Source organism: Echinococcus granulosus (genome assembly GCF_000524195.1).
Source record: "Echinococcus granulosus chromosome Unknown EG_S00006, whole genome shotgun sequence".
NCBI classification, from domain to species: Eukaryota; Metazoa; Platyhelminthes; class Cestoda; order Cyclophyllidea; family Taeniidae; genus Echinococcus; species Echinococcus granulosus.
Window position 1 is genome coordinate 1,682,843 of NW_020170386.1, and position 19,386 is coordinate 1,702,228.

Below are 19,386 nucleotides of genomic sequence, written 5' to 3' on the forward strand. Positions count from 1 at the left end.
TGCGTGGATGTCGATTTGTTGAATTTCCTGTGCGTCACCGGTTGCTACCAGGGATGCGTGCATTCGAGTATTCCAACCGTCATGGCTATGTTCATCTCACCATGTAGGGGCAAAAAAACACCCTTGTATTGAATTAGTAGAATAAGAGGGATCTCTTTCCACTTATAGTGCCCCTGTTATCTTTATCGTCAATGTGGTTTCAGCATGTTCAACACTTATACGGTTTAACAAGGAGAACATACATTGCAAGCAAATGGTCGAAGTAGCTGAGGTGGAGGCATCCTAATCGGGTGGTTGGAAGAATTTATCTATCCTAAGATGTCGGTTTAAATACAGAAGATTTAGTGAGGATTGGGCGGCTACTGACAGTATAATGATGGCCGATCAGGGATGGTGTGGTGCACATTGACGACTAGGATCAGCAGTGGACAACAGGGCTTGCAGGAGTAACAATAACGGCTGGGATCTTCTTTGAGCTAATGGATCCCTTGATGACGTGTGATAGGCCAATGCTTATCATATATTTGCATAACAATTGGCCCGCCTAATGTCGACGATAAAGCAAAGCAATACTAACTGAAATGGTGATGCATTGGTTGTGCAGTAAATTATATGTTGTTGATTAGCAGTCAACTCTTTCGTTCAAATCCCTAGTAAACTTGTTTGAGGTTTGACTTTTCTAATATCGAGCATGCAAGGGATTTTTTTTATCATCTTCCCGCATCCACTTAACGAGTTGAGCTATGCACTTTCAGAATTCAATAGAAGCATTATAGACAAATCTTGTCTTTGTAGAAAGTTAACCCTAATATTGAAGAACACTTCCAGAATAGTCTTTTTTGGTATAGGATAATGATTCTGGGAATAGACACAGACGAACTAAGACAAACGAAGGATCTCCACCCACAGCTGTCAGAAGCATGAACAATTAAAGACAGTGGTAATTACTCTTCTATTGTAATTAGACAACACTGCATCCAATTGAAAGTCACTTACCTCTATTAACTTTTTTGAATAATAACGGGGGTAGCTAGTTCGTTTTGCTTTACAAAACTCTGTTACCCACGCTAAGCGACGCGGCAGGAGGGATCTAACACTTTTATTCACGACGATATTCAGCCTCAATGGGATTTGAAAAATGCATTTTTGTTTTAAACATTTCATTGTAGTCGATGTTCAGTGAGTGCTCATTGTGGTACTGCCCCATGCTGCAAAAAAGGTGCTTTTGGATAATTTCTGTGAAAATTTGTAGGGTTTTCTGCAGAGGAATGATGAAAAAAATAAATAAATCCGTCTTGTTGTAAATCTTTGGTAATGACCAACAATTGGTCTGGAAATACGCTGTTCTCTATTCCCTTTCAATTAATAATTCCTTCGCTAATGCAAAGAGACTCAGCTATCAGCTACCATGTAAGAAATAGACCAACTGTTCACTCAACCAAGACTGAACTTGAAATCTAATATAGGAGGTTAAAATAATCGTTTCTAAATTTGTAATTGGTAATGCAATCGAATGCAATGCTTGTCAGAGTCGTCGTTGGGATGTGCTGGATGCGAGCAGAGATCGCGTTGACCAATTCAGAAGGACGATTCCCCTGATAGCCGATCTGCGCAATAGTGCGATGCGGCCTCGGCACTGGGATGCCATTCGCAAGGAGATGGCCCGGGACTTTGACCAAAATGACGAGACTTTTACACTTGAAAAAATAATCAGTCTCGGCTTTGACCGCTATGCTGCCTTCATTAGCGAGCTCTCACAAGCAGCAACAAAGGAACTGGGCATTGAAAAGGCTTTGATCAAAATTGAAAGTGTCTGGGCTACCATTGAACTGGACATCGTACCCTATAAAGATAAGGGACACCTTAGACTGCGATCTACTGATGATCTTTTCAACACGCTTGAAGACCACCAGGCAAGTCCTTAACAGTGGTGATGGTTCTTGCTCAACCTTAAAACAAAGTAGGAAAGATGCCGTGGCATCTAAGTGATATAAAATGCTTTTTTGCGTAAACTAAAGTGTCCATTGCCTCTACAAATAATCACGTTTTTTGGTAGATCCTGTCATTAAATGCCACACCTAAGTCAAATTTTAAATAATGGCGAAGTTAAAGGCTTTGAAATTTAGTTGTGTTTAAGCGTCTAATTTTCTCTGCTGCGGAATATTCCAGGTTCAGTTATCAGCAATGAAGGCTTCTCGATTTGTGAAACCATTTGAGCATGAAGTGGATTTATGGGAACGTGCCCTTTCTAAGATAACAGAGACTATCGAGTTGTTGCTCACAGTGCAGAGACAATGGCTCTACATGGAGACCATTTTCATGGGTGACGATATTCGTAAGCAACTGCCTAAGGAGTCAACGCTGTTCGATGATCTCGACGTGGAATGGAAACGGATAATGACAGCTATGAACGAAGTAAAGAATGCTCGACGATGCTCTGATTTGGAGGGTAGGTCTCGTTTTCCACGGATAACTAAAAAGCACATTAAATTTGTCCATTTCTTGCTAATTTTTTTACCTCATTGTGACTTTAGGAATATGTGAGGTGCTAGCAAAAATGAATGAAAAGTTCGAGGTTATTGAAAAATCCCTAGATATGTATCTCGAGACGAAGCGTCAGACATTTCCGCGTTTCTACTTCATTTCAAATGATGATCTGCTCGAAATACTGGGCCAAGGCAAAAACCCGGAGGCCATTATTCCCCACCTAAAGAAGTGCTTTGATAACATCAATGTCGTAAAGTTGGAAAAAGTAATGTTTATTTAAACATTCTTACTTTCGCTTTTCCGCACTATTTCATTTTTCCTACTCTTATAATTAGGAAAGATTAACACTTCTTTTAATAACCAGTGGCAACTATTAATTAGTTTGATTTTTAAAAAAAAATGCCAGTGAAGAAGACTGGCATTAAAATGTATACCCAAACTACCCCTTGATATGGCGCCCAATGCAGGATTGGTAGTGCCGTTACTTGACTTTTTACGTTCTAGGTTACTCAAGCACCAAATTAACTTACACAGACTCACTGACATGCGTATTAACTTCGCTTATCCTTATTCAAAGCCACGAGTTCCTGGACATCTATTAATATAGCATATGCGAAAGTCAATGCTGCAAAACGTAATAGCAGGGACAAAATGTGCTCATTTAGCATTCGACTTATTTTGGTTTTAATTTTGGGTCACTGGAAGAAAAACAATCAAAGTATGTTCAATAGAGCAACTGTATCTAAGTCATGCGTGTATAAACCCAAGAATAAAAGTCTTTTTGCTTTTACTTTAATAGAAGACTATTAAAAAGGCGCAGATCCCAGCTACAAAGGGACATTCATCTCTAAAGCCGCAAATATCGCGCAAACAACCAACAGATTTACATAAAAATTACGAGGGTATCGAAGAAGCCTCCCAGGATGTAAACATGGCACCCGCTGAAGAGACACCGACTTTCCAGGAAGAGCAAAGGCCTTCGCCGGAAGGGAAAGAGCATGAGGAAGCTCCTGAAGCCGTGGCCGAGAGTGCTGCTAACCGGCTGGAACGGCCTCGAAAGTTTTCCACCAGTGAGGTTCAATTTGAGGTCAACCAGAGCAGCACCTATCTACGCACTAATTCGAACTCAATGCACATAGCTAGACGAAGTGAGCTGCGTGAAATCTACTTTGGAAGCTCTGGTAGCGACAACAACATCTCACGGAGTGGCAGTGCAGTCACAGTGATCGACTGGAACATGAACGCCGCAGGCGACTCTTTGGGTTCATTTACCGGCGGTCATAATGCAGTTGCACAAACCACCGCGAAGAAGGCAAATACACAAATGGTGCGTTTTTTTGCCTTTGCGCATACCTGATCACTCGTTCAAATAAAGCTTCATTTTAGTGTTGTTTTTTTTAGATTACTTACACTCAGTTCGATGGTGTTGCTATGATTTCCGCAGATGGAGAAGAAGTTCCTTGGAAGAAGAATGTTCGCATGGAGGGTCCCGTGGAAATGTGGTTGCTGGAAATTGAATCCCAAATGCGTAAGGCCTTGAGAGACCTTCTGCGTGACTGTCGGTTAGTGATGAAGAAAGCCAGCGTTAAGAGAGAGAAGGCTGTCAAGGAGTGGCCGGGACAGATTTGCATTACGACAAGTCAAATTCAGTGGACAGCTGATGTCACCAAAGCTCTGATCATGGTATGACTGAGAATACGACTGTTATTAAGTATTGCGGCAAATTGCATTGGAGATGATCCTCCTACGCTATTTGGTCAAAAAATATTCTGCAATCAAATTGTGCCTTGTTGAATGTGCAGAAACAGTGAAATATTTAAATACTGCCTAAAGGAATTGGTCGGAAATATGAAGAACACTTTCCTTAAACTGATTCATCCTGCAAGTTTAGACTATGCTCTGTAGCGACAATGGACTATTTGTTACTTATTCTGAGTAGACAAATGTGCTAGGTATGGATCTACACTTTGGTTATGGATCTACTTTTGAATAGACACTTTGACACAGGCGGAATTTCTACTAACCATTACTCCTTGAACTTGATGATATGCCTTATTATTTGGAATTAACTTTGTTTGAGTCTGAGCTCTTGCTTCTGTAGGTGAATCGTCGCCATGATAAAAAGCCACTGCGAATGATTAGAAAGAAGCAAAAGGCGATTTTGAAACGATTCTCGGAGGCTATTCGATCTAACCTGAGCAAAATGCAAAGACTGAAGATCAATGGCCTCGTGGTTATCGAGGTCCACCAGCGTGACATCATTGATAAGCTCTACAAATCTGGATGCAAAGACACTGGTGCATTTGAGTGGCTTGCACAACTTCGCTTCTACTGGGAAAAGGTGGGTATATTTGTTGAAAATGCGGATTGATCATCACTTTGGGACACATCTGGCAGGTTTAACTGCCCGTCTAGTTAAACTGCTTAAATGTTGCTCTCATTGCAGGAAGAAGACGACTGCTACGTCAAGCAGACTAATGCTAGTTTCCACTACGGTTACGAATACCTGGGTAATTCAGGTCGTCTCGTTATCACACCTCTCACGGACCGGTGCTACATAACCCTGACCACTGCACTAAGTCTAAACAGAGGCGGTTCACCTAAGGGACCTGCCGGCACGGGCAAGACAGAGACGACTAAGGACCTAGGCAAGAACCTGGGTGACTACGTAATCGTGATAAACTGCTCCGACGGCCTCGACTACAAGTCTATGGGACGCATGTTCTCGGGTCTCGCACAGTCCGGTGCTTGGGGCTGTTTTGACGAGTTTAATCGGTGCATCCGTGTTTTCCGCCACTGAATATACTCCATCATAGATCACAATATTGTATTTAGTATTTTTACGGAATTAGCCACCGAGGCCATAGTATGGTCTTTAAAATTCCAGATGAAGACAGTGAGATCGTTTGTTTGACAAATCAAATAACTACTCGATCTTTTATCAACGCCCCTTATAAATCAGGCGACCTAAATAATTACTGATTCACCAGTGTATCTATGTAATGTTGACGTCATTACTTTTAATAACATCAATGTGTGATTGGGAAAATGCTATTGCATAGTTATATGTCGCTCATGTTTCCTTTTTTATGGCAGTTCCATGGTCACGCGCAAGTTATGTGCATGGTTGGGGCGGAGTTTCTAAAACAGGATTTTTTAGAATATATTTCTCATTTGTAAAATCCAAAATGAATAAGTAATCTGTGTTTGAGCTAGGTCTTCCTCTTTCTTACTCTTAAGAATCAACATTGAAGTGTTATCCGTGGTGGCACAACAAATTCTGGCCATTCTCTCGGCGCTGGCCTCCCTGCCAAAGGGAAAGGGCGTACCTTCCAATATTCGTTTCATGTTTGAAGGGAGGATGATTAAACTGGTCTGGTCCTGCGGTATCTTCATCACTATGAACCCCGGTTATGCAGGTCGCACGGAATTGCCGGATAATTTGAAGTCCATGTTTCGCCCCATTGCCATGGTAGTGCCTGATTTCACCATGATCGCCGAGATCACCCTCTTTGCTGAGGGCTTCGACGCTTGTAAAGTATGTCCTTTTGTTTGCACTCACGTTGAAATTATCTGAAACCCGAAGATGCTCGTCGTGTAGTGTTTGAATCAATATGGTGCGTTACTGGTGATGAGCAATAGCGGATATTATGACAAAGTGGTTGACATGAAAAAGCCTTTAAATCATCACCACCATCATAATAGAAATCACATTTGGTTGAATGGGTTAATGTACACTGTGTTGTTATGCCTAGTCCTTTTGAGATAGATAAATTAAATTTGAGTAATCCTGTCACGTAACGTCGCTACGCTCTCATTCGCAATAGGGCGCAGAGATGAGGTTGGCGTCATCCCAAACTGGCCCATCCGTTTGAACTCACTGACTCTCAAACTGATTGATAAAATCTTGCTATTTATTTGGACTTTTAACCATTTAAAATAGGAACTAGGAGATTGTACCATTTGGGAGCAATATATCGCAAAGGTCACAACCGAGTTTAGTTGAATCGTCATTTAAGACAGTGAATTCGGAGATTATGACATTTGCGTCTTCTCTTGCTCATCTTCCTAAAATAGGTGTTGGCCAAGAAGGTGTTTACACTCTACAGCCTCTGTAACCAACAACTAAGCAAACAGGATCACTATGACTTCGGATTACGAGCCCTCATCTCCGTGTTGCGCTACGCCGGACGCAAGAAACGCGCAAATCCAGGAATGCAAGACGAGGAGATCCTTCTCCTCTCCATGAACGACATGAACCTGGCCAAACTCACCTCTGTTGATTTACCACTCTTCAGAGGCATTGTGTCTGACCTCTTCCCAGGAATCGAGGTCCCTGCTATCGACTACACAAATGTACGTTTTCAGCTTAGGACACTTATTACTAGCAAATATTAGCAATACCAAAGTTATGTGACTTTAGCTGACACTACTTTTGAAATCAGTTTCTGAGAATTGGGTGTCAGTTGCGCTATTTTCCCGAAGGTACTGCCAATTTGCAGATGTATATGGATTGCGTTTTTATAAGAGAATTAAATCTCGCCTTTAATAACTATTTGGAATTGTTCAACAATGGGTGCTTAGTTTTAAACGCATTTTATTCATGTGACAAAGATACAGAAGTACCAAAATACTAGTCACGTAAGGCCTATGCTGGTGCCCTAATGCAGTAGCGATCTTGTTAAATTATAACACCGATGCACTATACAATTTATTTTGAGGTTTGCCATGCAAATCGTGAAAATAAGTTGGTTACACAAATAATAATCCTTTGTATTTGAAATTAATAATTGTGAATTCACAGGGTGGACAAAAGTGCTCAAGCTAATTACATCAGATATGCAGTCTTAATCCCTTAAAACTTGCAGAGAGTGAAAATCCTTGATGCTAACTAATCACAAAGGTATAATAAGCGTCACAAATGCCGAATTCTTCCTTCTTACGTCTAGATGAGGAACGCAATTAACGAGGCTTTTAGGGAATTGAGGTTACAAGCAACAAAATTTGCAGTATCCAAGGTCATTGAACTCTACGAGACACAGAGTTCTCGCCACTCGGTCATGATTGTTGGAAAAACCTTATCAGGCAAATCGGCCACGTGGAAGGTTCTACAGTTGACTCAGCGCAAGATGATGGAGGCCGGATATGAAGGATTCTACCGGGTCTGGGATTATCCTCTTAACCCGAAGGCCATATCCCTTGGAGAACTCTATGGTGAATTTAATATTTCAACAAATGAGTGGAGTGACGGTATACTTTCAAGTCTTATGCGTCAGGCTTGCGCTGGTAAGGGATTACGGACGTGACGCATTTGATATCAATTGAATATATCTACAAATCAAAAACTAATAACAAACTATTTATAGATGAAAAACCTGATTACAAGTGGATTCTCTTTGATGGTCCAGTGGATGCTTTATGGATTGAAAGCATGAACTCTGTCATGGATGATAATAAAATTTTGACCCTCATTAATGGAGAGCGAATCTCTATGCCTGATCAGGTCAGTCTTGCATGTGGTTTGCACATAGTACCCAAGTCAACTTACAGGGAAATCTCTACTACGTACTCAGATCACTGACCAGATAACTACACGATTCGTGCAATGTACGAGTGTATAATTCAGCTAAAATTATTAACAAATGAAATTGTTGCATCACATTGAAATATCCACTTCTCAAATGCTAAAGTTAAGGCTAGTAAAAAAAATAACAAACTAGGACTGTACTGTTTAATTTTTGAGGCAGTTCTTGCGTAATGGATTAAAATGGGATTAAATTTTCAAATTTACATGAGTCGGTGTTACCCAGGATACTCAGAACTGGTTCATGCTCTTGTGGCCTTTTAATTTGGATTATACTGTCGGTAAAAATTCAACACGTTGTACCCGCGGATACGCACATTTTGAGTTAAAGGTGCGGTAGTTCATACACAAAATGGGTGATGCGTTGTATCCAACCGCAGGTATCTCTGCTGTTCGAAGTGGAGGACTTGGCAGTGGCCTCACCGGCCACAGTATCACGCGCTGGTATGGTCTACAACGACGTGATGGACCTTGGTTGGTGGCCCTACGTCAACTCCTGGCTGGCCAACAAGGAGTCCAAGATCCTAGTAACCACACTAACTGGTCTCTTCGAAAGGGATATCCCCCAAATACTCGACTTCACAATGAATAACTGCAACAAGCTCATTCCTGTCAGCGAGACCAACCTTATCATCAGTCTTTGTCGCCTGTTCGATGTTATTTATAGCGATGGTAGCGAGGTGGGTCAGGTGATAATCAAAGTATCATGTTTAGGTTATTGTCTGCATTACAATCAGCCATTAAGCATATGAAGGAATAGAGTTGTTTTTCTTTTCTCGAAAAAATGAGACAATGGTTGTACAGCTATTGCAAGGTAAAAACATCGTTTTAAAATATGGTATCTCCAAGAAACCTAACTACTGTGAAGTGGGCTAACCTTTATGAAAAGCCTAACCTCCGATTGAAAAGAAATTCTACCTACCTAAGAGAATGCATGGCTAAATAAGTTTTAACAACTTGGAAGACAAAGTTCCATTGACCTATCCACATCATTTTGAATAGGAAAAAGTGTAAGAGCCGATGGCAGGCGAGCAATGGGAGTAGCTTATTATGTAAATTTAGGAAAATTTAAGCCGAAATGAAGTTGTAACCTGATTACTTTAAATTCCGAAGGCTTCAAGTAGATGGTTTATGTCTTCAGGGTAATTTGCAGAATCCTCTTTGTGGAAATTCAGTACCAATTTGCAGTCTTATTCAATCAACCAAAAGCATGTCCATTCCATAGTGGTAAGGTAATTATTTGAAAAGTTAGGCCTATGTAATAAATGCCTCATAACACGATGGTCACGTGACTTAAGTAAAGGTTCTCTTTTGCGAAATAATTTTCCCTTAACGTTTTATTTATGCCTTGCCAAAGTAGACTATAATCCTCTAAGCTTCATTCGTGTGTTTATTTATGGATTTAACTAACCAAACCTTCGGATGCCATTTTATTACTAATAAAAATTGGCTTTTGTATGAGGACGATTTCACCTATTCACTTGTCTACAAACTTTCAGTTCGACGTGTCCGATTTGGATCTGTACACTCGCTTGATCGAGATGCTTTTCCAATTTTGCACGATCTGGTCAGTGTGTTGTGTGGTTGATGAGGATGGACGCAAGAAGGTAGACTCCTACATCCGTGAGATTGATGGCAGTTTCCCCAGCAAGGATTCCATCTTTGAATTCTTCCTTGATGTCAAATCGCGAGCCTGGATACACTGGGAAGAGAAACTGCGTGGTGGTTGGAAGTACGATCCCGAGTAAGTTGCCACCTTTTACCACCCCTCAGCAAGTTTTATCTGGTCTAACCAATATCGGCTTCTGGCACTGTAGGCAACCCTTCTACAAGATTCTCGTACCCACTGTCGATACCATCCGCTACAACTACTTGGTGAATGCACTTGTCTCTGGACGGAGCCCGGTTCTCATAACTGGACCAGTTGGGACGGGAAAAACCTCGATTGCTCAGGACGTTCTTTTCAATCTTGACAAGGAATCGTGGACTTACCTCATCATTAATATGTCAGCACAGGCAGGTCTAATTTTATTAGTCCTAATGTGCAGACTCACATATATTTCAAGTTTTAATAATGTGTTTTAAATGCTTTATTTTTACAAACAAGCAATCAAAGTTGGTTAGATCCCAAAGGCAAACTATTAACTAAAGTGCGAAATCTCGCGAACACTTCATAGGTTCGAGATGTATTAGTAACTTTCGGCCATCGAATAATCGCAGATACACATAACAGATACACGGACAACAAACCATTTAAGATTTTATTGGTATAACACTTAGGTCATATTTTGCATGGATGAGCACACGATTAAAAACAACCTGGTGCACACGAAATTGGCATTCAAAATCAAAACTGCATTATCCCTTTAGACCTCTTCAAATAATGTTCAAGACATAATTGAATCGCGCGTGGAAAAACGAACCAAGGGCACGTATGTACCGACTAGAGGCACCAAAATGGTCACCTTTATGGACGACTTAAACATGCCTGTGAAGGATGAGTTCGGTTCCCAGCCGCCGCTGGAGTTGATTCGCCAGTGGATTGACTACGGCTTTTGGTACGATCGGGCGAAGCAGTTGCCCAAGCGAGTGCAAAGGATGTTCCTCCTTGGTGGTATGGGACCTCCTGGGGGTGGTCGAATGTCCATCTCTCGGCGTCTCCAATCCCGATTCAACCAAATCAACGTCACTTTTCCCACTGTAAACACCATTAACAGTCCTTCGATCCACTCAAATTGTGCACTAAACGAGATTTTTGTGTCCTTACATAGGATGCCAATTTGAAACAGATCTTCGGTACCATGATAAACCAGAAAATTGCCAACTTTGAGGACGAGGTTAAGTCCATGGGTGATACTCTGACGGATGCAACCGTCTCGTTCTACAATTCAATAGTGGCAAAGTTTTTACCGACTCCAACACGAATCCACTATTTATTTAATCTTCGTGATATATCTAAAGTGCGTAGTATCTTTTTACCTAGGTTTCAAGTGCACCTTTTGGATTCATGGTTTTTGCATTGATTGCAGATTTGTCAAGGTATTCTTAGAGCAAACAAGATCACCATTGATTCAAAGACTGCAATGCTACGTTTGTGGATCCACGAAAGCTTTCGTGTGTTTGCCGACCGTCTCATCAATGCCAAAGATATGGCCCAGTTTATTGAGATTATGGGTGAAAAGCTGGCTCAGTACTTTGATCAAACTTTCCACAACCTCTGTCCGTCAAGAAGTTCACCCGTATTCGTGGACGTACTAAACAAAGATATGATTTATGAGGATATTCAGGACCTTGGCCGTCTACGCGAGGGTCTATTTGAGTTCCTCAATGAGTACAATGACTCTCCTGGCATTGTTCCGATGGATCTTGTGCTATTCAAGGATGCCATAGAGCATAGTGAGCTAAATTGTGCCTATCATGCCTTTCTGCGCATTTTACTAAAGCGGTTTTTTTAGTAAAATTATTCGGTTGAGAAAATCTGTCATTAAAATAAACTCTTATACCTTAATTATACCATATTGAACTTCATTACTATTTTGGTAAGAGTGTATGTGACGAGAACTGGGAGCCATTTGAAAATATTACTTCCGTGCGTCACAACATGCGATAACGTAGGACGGAAGCGTGACAGCTTACATAATTCAAAGTAAAAATGAGATTTTGCATGCACTGATTGCAGCCTGCAAGATTCTTCGTGTTATCAGTCAACCACGAGGCAATATGTTGCTTATTGGCGTTGGTGGCAGTGGACGGAACAGCGTGACAAAACTGGCCGGTTACATCTGTCGCTACAAAGTCTTTAGCGTAGAAGTGAATAAGAACTATAAAAAGGCCGATTTTCGTGAGGGTAAGGCCGTTAGCTACATTTGTTTAAATGTAGACTTATGAAAATTGAAAGTGTTTATTAATTACGTAGTTAGGAAGAAGAACGCTAATCACTTTTCACAAACTGACTTATCAAATAGTGTACATTTTTTCTGATTTGAATTTGTTTTCTTTTACCACTTATTATTACTCATGAAATATGACGAGACCAATGGTTTATTGTAAATGATATAGTTTAAAAGTATCCAATAAAATTGATAAAACCACAAATTTACACACTGTCAAAGGCCAGGAGACTATTCTAAGGCTTCACAGAATGGTTTGCAAATAAACAATGGAGTCTTGCATGAAAAAATGATGTGTAAACACGCACTACTAGATACTTTAACTAAATACTTCAAATCCTCCGATAAGTTTAAAATGCTAAAATCATCACTCATGCAAGGCATAGAGATGGGTACTTTCTGAGTGCACGAAAGTTTGTATCAAGCTTCCAATCCTGGTGACTTGGAAGTTTATAACCGGCGGTTTATCCCAAATCTCATAGACCTAAAGAGGCTCTACCGTCAAACTGGAGTCCAGTGTCAATCGACGCTGTTTCTCTTCTCGGACACCCATGTCACTGAAGAGGCCTTTCTGGAAGATATAAACAATATGTTGAGCTCAGGTGAAGTTCCTAATCTCTTCAAAGCTGATGAGTTTGAAGAAGTATTCAACGCCATCATTGATCAGGCCAAGAAGCAGGGCATGGATGAATCACCCCAGGTTAGCATCACCAAAGCTATCAGCTAGTCGCGGAAGGATATATTTGCAAAATATTTCCCAAAAATATTGCAGACTACCTTTTCTCCTCATAGTTTTGCGCTAGAGCATTGGGGGTATTTAACTCTTGAAAAGGAACTAGGCGATGGTTTTGTGGAGCATTTTTAAGACATTGAGCCTATATTACTTAAAATCCGCATTCTTGAATGAAGAAGTCAGTGTTTCGTGCAAATTTATCAATTACAGCTTTTTGATGCTGATGAATGGATAGTATTTTACAAATTACGCTTTAAGACTATTTTGATACAGCCGTACACCAGCAAAAGCATCAACCGGAATCCTGCTAAATGATTTCAACTCTATCAGTGCTTCCGCATCTTTGTAGGCTGCAAAAATGTGAGAATCTTACCGTAATTTCTTCATACTAGTCCTATCCCCATAATAGTCACTTCAAAAGGTCAATGGTATCATACTTACCTTTACTTGTAGTCGATTTACAGGTACTTCATCGAGCGAGTTCGAGCCAACCTGCACATTGTCCTCTGCATGAGTCCCATCGGCGATCCTTTCAGAGATCGTATGCGAATGTATCCAGGCTTCGTGAACTGCACCACGATCGATTGGTTTAGCGAGTGGCCAAATGAAGCTCTTCTTGAAGTGGCTACTAAGTATCTGAGTGACCTTGACCTCCTTCATGGCAATGAAGATGTAAGTCGTCGGTGAACTATTCAAAAATCACTGTCCTATCTCCTCCACATCATATAAAAAACTGAGCACACGTTATTTCCCTTCAGTCTCTGGTTGATTTCAGCAATCAGGAACGCTTAAATAACCTTATTCATCTTTTCCATAATTTGCAGGAGCATAAGAGAATTTGCCGGATGCAATAATAAATGCAATCTCATTTATTATTTTTTTTTTCAAAGGCCCTTCGAATCAGCGTAAGTTTGTTTGTGAATGGATTGTTTGTTTTTCACTTACGTAACAAGCATTTTTTCTAAGCTAATGAGAAAACGAAACCATTTTTGGGGCAAATTTAGGGGAGGTTACTAAAGTGATCAATGCCTTTACCCACACCAAAATGAGAATGTCTCAAGTCTACAGTGTGTATGAAACTATATTTTGTTATAGGAAGTTTAAGTTGAGCGATAAAAAGGCAATTCGTTCTAAGTCGTGCAGTCGACGCATCCAACTACTGAAGCATATAAGCTTGCTGACTTGGTATTTACTTAAAGTGTTGCCCAGAGGAAACACGAGCGACGTTACCGTTTACATATGCATATTACCACTTGGTATGTGGTATTATAGGCAAAGATGAAATCAGGTGTAGCGCGAGTGTTTGCTTTAATGCACAACTCGGTTACTCAAATGTCGGAGAAAATGATGGATGAGTTGAGAAGGCGAAATTATGTGACTCCCACAAACTACCTCGAACTCGTTTCAGGCTACAAAAAGTGAGTGGTTTTGGAGGCTGACTGAGTTGTTCATGTTTCTATGCATCAGCAAGTCTGATATTTTCTGTCAGGATGCTGGGGTCGAAGCGGAGGGAGCTCAGTGACTGGGCGAACAAACTGAGGAGCGGTTTAGGAAAAATTGACGATACACGGACAAAAGTTGAAGGTTGGTACTTCTTGTGACGGTATAATTCCTTGTCCTTCAAAGACTGTTCCACTTTCTGCCTGTCAGCGCGAATAGATTTGAAAATGGGTAGTAGTCCCCGCTTTATTAAACTGATGACGATAATAAAAAAATTTAAATAAACCCAAAACAGTTATCTAGCTCAAAGTGAAATTGAATATACAGCTGAAATCTTTGAGCTCCTATTGCTATTCAAAAGGGAGTGATAATTACTTATCAGAACATCAGCTCCACACTATCGACACTTTAAGGGAATTATTCTGGTGCTGTTGTGACCTCTTGGAAAAGAGAGGATTTGGATGTTTGAATTATCTAATGGTGCTGGCTATTATTAGAAAGTTATTTTCATTTTCAAGTTAAAAGCCATTTGTGTCTTACTTGTGCAGAAATGTCCATTGAACTGAGTGAAGCAAAGGAAAAGGTGGCCGTCTTCCAGAAGGAGTGTGATGATTATTTGATTATCTTGGTCGAACAGAGACGAGAAGCCGATGAACAAACGAAGGTATAAAACTGAATTCTGATCAAATAGTAAACCCAAACAAAACAAATGTTTAGCCAACATTCAACCAAACTACTCGATGTAAGAGCTGAAAATGTTTTTCAGTAATGCATTTTTAACTTCTACCTTGTACTTTCTATTACCCCTTAAATATATCTTTAATCATGTTTGAAATTTGCTGTATCTTCTCCCAATATAGTCGGTAACGCTCACTAAAGAAAAGATAAAAGTGGATGAGGCGAAGTGCCTTCAAATGGCCGAGGTAGCCCAAGCCGATCTGGTCCAAGCTATGCCAGCCCTGGAGGCCGCCATCACAGCGTTAGAAGCCCTTAATAAAAAAGACATCACAGAAATTAAATCCTATGGTCAGCCTCCCCACCTCGTCCGAAAGGTAGGATTTATTAACCCTCCTAGAAGAGCTTTAGACTTGTCGCCTTCTCAACATGCTTGAAGAAGACGGCCTCTTGACGTCAAAATGTTTCCTAAACTACATTTTGAAATTGCGGTTTTATAATACCAAATAACTTGTTTTATTAATAGTAAATATACGTCTTGCCATGTAAAATAGAAGGTCATAATATATACAAACATCACTTGACAGCTGGCACGTTTTCTGTTTCGCCAGTCTGCTTTAGATTTTAAAGCCTCAAGTGGATGGTACTGAGTTGTTAACAGTATGGTTCGCTGTTGAAATGGGGATTATAGAGGAAAAGTTTTATGGAGAATCGGTACTTGTGTCTCCCCCTGGAGATCGACGGCACCATAACACCATAACAACCTAGAGTTTTGCAAATGGGTAAAACTGATGCCGTATAACCATGAGGCGAGCATTCACCGGTGTTGATGTTGTTATTGCTGTAGGTGATGGAAGCTGTAATGATCCTGCGGCAGGCGCCTCCCACATGGACGGAGGCTAAGAAGCACCTGGGGGAGCAGGACTTCATCAGCCAGCTAGTCAACTTTGATAAGGACCATATAAGCGATAAGACACTTAAGAAAATCAGCGCCTACTGTTCGCAAGATGACTTTATACCCGAAGTCGTAGGAAAGGTGAGCAAATTAAAATCTAGGCGTTTTACTTGTAAATTTATATGCGTGTCATTAGTAATCTTAATATCATGACAGTGTCTCTTTAAAGTAAAAATAACGCCATTATGAAGGGAATGTAGGTGGCGGGAGTCCGCTTGACTCCAAACATTAACTGATAAAGCTGAAAGGGCCTGAAAACTCCGTAATCTTATCTTTTCGGGAAGCTGATTAGACTATCAACGTGTCAGTGCCATTTCAGCTGATAATAAAAGAAATTATTGAGATTAAATAAATATCCGCTTATTATTTGCAGTTTTTCACTTTAATTGGTCTACGCCGATAAAAGTTAGCCAAGCTAAATGTTTCTAGAGACTTTTCTTCTTGTGAACCTTAGGTTTCCTTCGCTGCGAAGTCATTGTGTATGTGGGTAAGGGCCATGGAGGTGTACGGTCGTATTTATCGTTACGTAGAGCCCAAACGCCAGCGTCTACTGCAAGCCGAGGCTATTTTGGCCGAAAAAAGGGCTCAATTAGCAGCAGCTCAAGCAAAACTCGATGCTCTTATGGCTGAAATGGCCCGTTTGCAGCAGGAATATAATGATAAGGTGAGGTTTTCTTCACTCGATTCTTCAACACTCTCGACCATCGTAACTCAACGCCAGGGTTCACCGAACTCCGTAGATGGAACAGAAAGACGAATTGAGACGCAAGGCAGAAGCGCTGGAGAGGATGCTCGAAAGAGCACGAATGTTGGTAGATGGCTTGGCCGATGAGAAGGTACGCTGGACTCAGACAGTGGCCGATCTCGAGCGCAGGATCGGACTTCTTCCAGGCGACTGTCTCCTCTCAGCCGGATTCATCTCCTACATGGGTCCCTTCCTGTCAAAATATCGCGAGGAATTGGTCTCTACCTGGGCCGGAGCTGTGGAGACGGAAAAAATTCCTAAATCAACTCCTTATTCCTTCACCGAGTTCCTCTCAGATCCTTCCAAAGTAAGCTTTGTCATCTTTTTATTCTTTACTGCAAGTCGTAAATAATTTGAAGGATTAATTTTACTGAAATAGATATGGGTCACTTAGAATCATTTTGGAAAGTTATTTTGTTAGGTAATCCTCCATTTATGTCTTTTATAAGGATAGAATCTTGCACATCAAGGGCCTAGTAGGGTGAATGTAAATTATTTGACCATGTTCTGTAATTCACGAATGTGATAACAAATTTAGCTGCTGCTTATCTCCTTGGTCATTATGTTGTCATCCGCACGACAAGTATTTGGGTCTTAAAAATCGAGTGTAGTTCAAGTTTTTTTACCTTTCTTGTCATAAGATTCATTTTGATTATCCATTTTATTTCCAACAAATACGGATGTTGGATTACAAAACTGCAAGATTCAGTAAGATAAAAATCCGTGAGTCAATGCAACAGCTGTTTTTATACATTTACCGCTTTTATTGGAAGGTTCGGGATTGGAATATCCAAGGCCTTCCTCGAGACTCTTTCTCTGTGGATAACGGAGTCATTGTCTCCAGAGCCTCCAGATGGCCGCTCATGATCGATCCACAATGCCAAGCAGTGAATTGGGTCAAGTCGATGGAGGGGTCGCAACTTCAGGTGATCGACCTGCAGATGCGAAACTACATGCAGATACTTGAACGCGCCATCGCAACTGGTTGGCCAGTTCTTCTTCAGAACATTTTGGAGACCCTTGATCCCGGTCTGGACCCCATTCTAAATAAGTCGCTTATGAAAGTTGGAGGAGCTGACATCATACGACTGGGTGACAGGGAGGTAGAGTACAATAGTAATTTTAGGTGAGCACTGACAGCGATGTACCATGTCTCCCAGGTCAAATCTGGAAAAAGGAGTGATTCAGTTTCATAATTTACAGAATCATTGTTGTTTTCATCGTGTTTAACCCCCTTGAGGACTTTCTTAACATCTTTGAGATTATACTTAAGAAATCGCCCTTTTATTTATTATATAAAGTACAAAGTTTAAATTTGTTTATTTATATTTATTATCTTCCCGTCAGACTTTTCTGTAATCCTCAAGAGTTCCTTAAGATCTTTTTAGAACTGACAACTATGGAGCGTAATTTCCAGTTGATGAAACAGGATGGTAAATAAAACACATCAGCTGAATATAGGACTTTCAAGGTCCTGCTTGTTCGTTTACCTTACCCAGGCCAAGTGGCAATACTATAGCAATCAGCATAATTTCCACTTACGACATGTCAGTGGATTACATAAATGGGACATAAGCCGTGGCAAATAGCTCTAGAAGTGCTGTACCCCTACCAGTCGGATCGTAGAGAAGACGGCTCCTTACGGAGAGACTGTTTGTATACGCATGTGCCTTGTGCGGCGTACACAGCCACAGATGACTAATCCGCTGCGGAGGTCCGGTCTCCTGAACCGTGGTTGTAATCTAGCCATACATATATCCATAGCCCCGTGCGTCTCGACTGCCCCGCAGGAAGTAGGAGGAGGCAAAGAGGGTTAACGTTTATTGGTGTAAAAAAATCTTTGCACAAAATCCTTGCAATCCTTACCAAGTTTATTTCCATACAGTTTTCTACTAACAGTTTATTATCTAGGTAAACAACAGAGGCATGTTAATTTTAAAGGAATCTTCGTCATTACTGCCACGCATATTTGTGCCGTAAAAAAACACGTTTGTGGTAGTTGTTTGCGTACCGTATTTGGCAAAGGGATTGTTATTAATCCCAATTTATTAGATTCTATTTGACTACAAAACTGTCAAATCCGCGCTACGCACCCGAGATATGCACAAAGACCACGGTGGTGAATTTTGCTGTAATGCAAGAGGGTCTGGAGGCGCAGTTGCTAGGCATCGTGGTGCGCAAGGAGAAGCCAGAGCTAGAGGAGCAGAAGGACAGTTTAGTGATTGGCATCGCCAACGGGAAGAAAAAGTTGAAGGAGCTGGAGGATGAACTTCTGCGTCTCTTGAACGAGATTCAAGGCTCTCTGCTTGAGGACGAAGGTCTCTTCTTGACACTTCAGACCTCAAAAGTGACGTCAGTGGTAGGTTCTCTTTGTAGTCTTTTGATGAAATGCAATCCTATGGTTAGAGTAACTCGTCTTCTGGTAAAAAAATTTCCTATGAACTACTACACCACCTTGAATTTGGTATACATGGCCGAGCGTTAATATGCCTAATTATTCCAAGGAAAGGCAGTTATCCGCGTGGTTTCTATTATGCATTCAGTAGACACCTTATTAGAATTCTTTTAAAACTCTTAAAAAAGGGAGCAGCGCTCAGTAGCTCTGGTATACATGCAAATTGCTAGGCATATTTTGCCCAAGCCCTAAAAGAACAGAGATGATTTAAAATATATTCCCACCATTTAGTTAAAAACATTTTTTGAGATGGACGTCAATTGAAACGAGATGAGTGGAAAGAATACAAATCACCTTATTACAAAGTAATTTGGTTTTTTTTGTAGACTTGCTTAAAATATCGTAGAGGAAGTTAAATTTATAGAGCGTGAATCAGGATAGGAAGTAGAAAAATGCGGCTTTTTTATGTCGGCTCACCTTCA

General features: G+C 40.8%; 1 protein-coding gene across 1 annotated transcript in view; it reads left to right on the top strand. All coding sequences in view use genetic code 11, as the record gives it.

Annotated features, from left to right (window-relative positions):
• Positions 1-19,386, top strand: part of EGR_01689 (Dynein heavy chain 2, axonemal) — a gene marked incomplete at both ends in the record, with an annotated part of 61,625 nt that overhangs the window by 27,305 nt on the left and 14,934 nt on the right. The window contains 29 exons of the mRNA XM_024490938.1: positions 1,530-1,917; positions 2,183-2,449; positions 2,535-2,752; positions 3,287-3,814; positions 3,889-4,170; positions 4,589-4,828; positions 4,934-5,262; positions 5,728-6,025; positions 6,565-6,843; positions 7,437-7,773; positions 7,854-7,990; positions 8,452-8,751; positions 9,571-9,815; positions 9,889-10,091; positions 10,464-10,771; positions 10,843-11,031; positions 11,101-11,467; positions 11,751-11,918; positions 12,444-12,661; positions 13,148-13,366; positions 13,967-14,112; positions 14,184-14,278; positions 14,683-14,798; positions 14,995-15,186; positions 15,657-15,845; positions 16,219-16,428; positions 16,505-16,816; positions 17,283-17,635; positions 18,562-18,868. Of these exons, the coding sequence (XP_024354803.1) occupies positions 1,530-1,917; positions 2,183-2,449; positions 2,535-2,752; positions 3,287-3,814; positions 3,889-4,170; positions 4,589-4,828; positions 4,934-5,262; positions 5,728-6,025; positions 6,565-6,843; positions 7,437-7,773; positions 7,854-7,990; positions 8,452-8,751; positions 9,571-9,815; positions 9,889-10,091; positions 10,464-10,771; positions 10,843-11,031; positions 11,101-11,467; positions 11,751-11,918; positions 12,444-12,661; positions 13,148-13,366; positions 13,967-14,112; positions 14,184-14,278; positions 14,683-14,798; positions 14,995-15,186; positions 15,657-15,845; positions 16,219-16,428; positions 16,505-16,816; positions 17,283-17,635; positions 18,562-18,868 (7,440 nt within the window). The remainder of the gene's footprint in view (positions 1-1,529; positions 1,918-2,182; positions 2,450-2,534; positions 2,753-3,286; positions 3,815-3,888; positions 4,171-4,588; positions 4,829-4,933; positions 5,263-5,727; positions 6,026-6,564; positions 6,844-7,436; positions 7,774-7,853; positions 7,991-8,451; positions 8,752-9,570; positions 9,816-9,888; positions 10,092-10,463; positions 10,772-10,842; positions 11,032-11,100; positions 11,468-11,750; positions 11,919-12,443; positions 12,662-13,147; positions 13,367-13,966; positions 14,113-14,183; positions 14,279-14,682; positions 14,799-14,994; positions 15,187-15,656; positions 15,846-16,218; positions 16,429-16,504; positions 16,817-17,282; positions 17,636-18,561; positions 18,869-19,386) is intronic.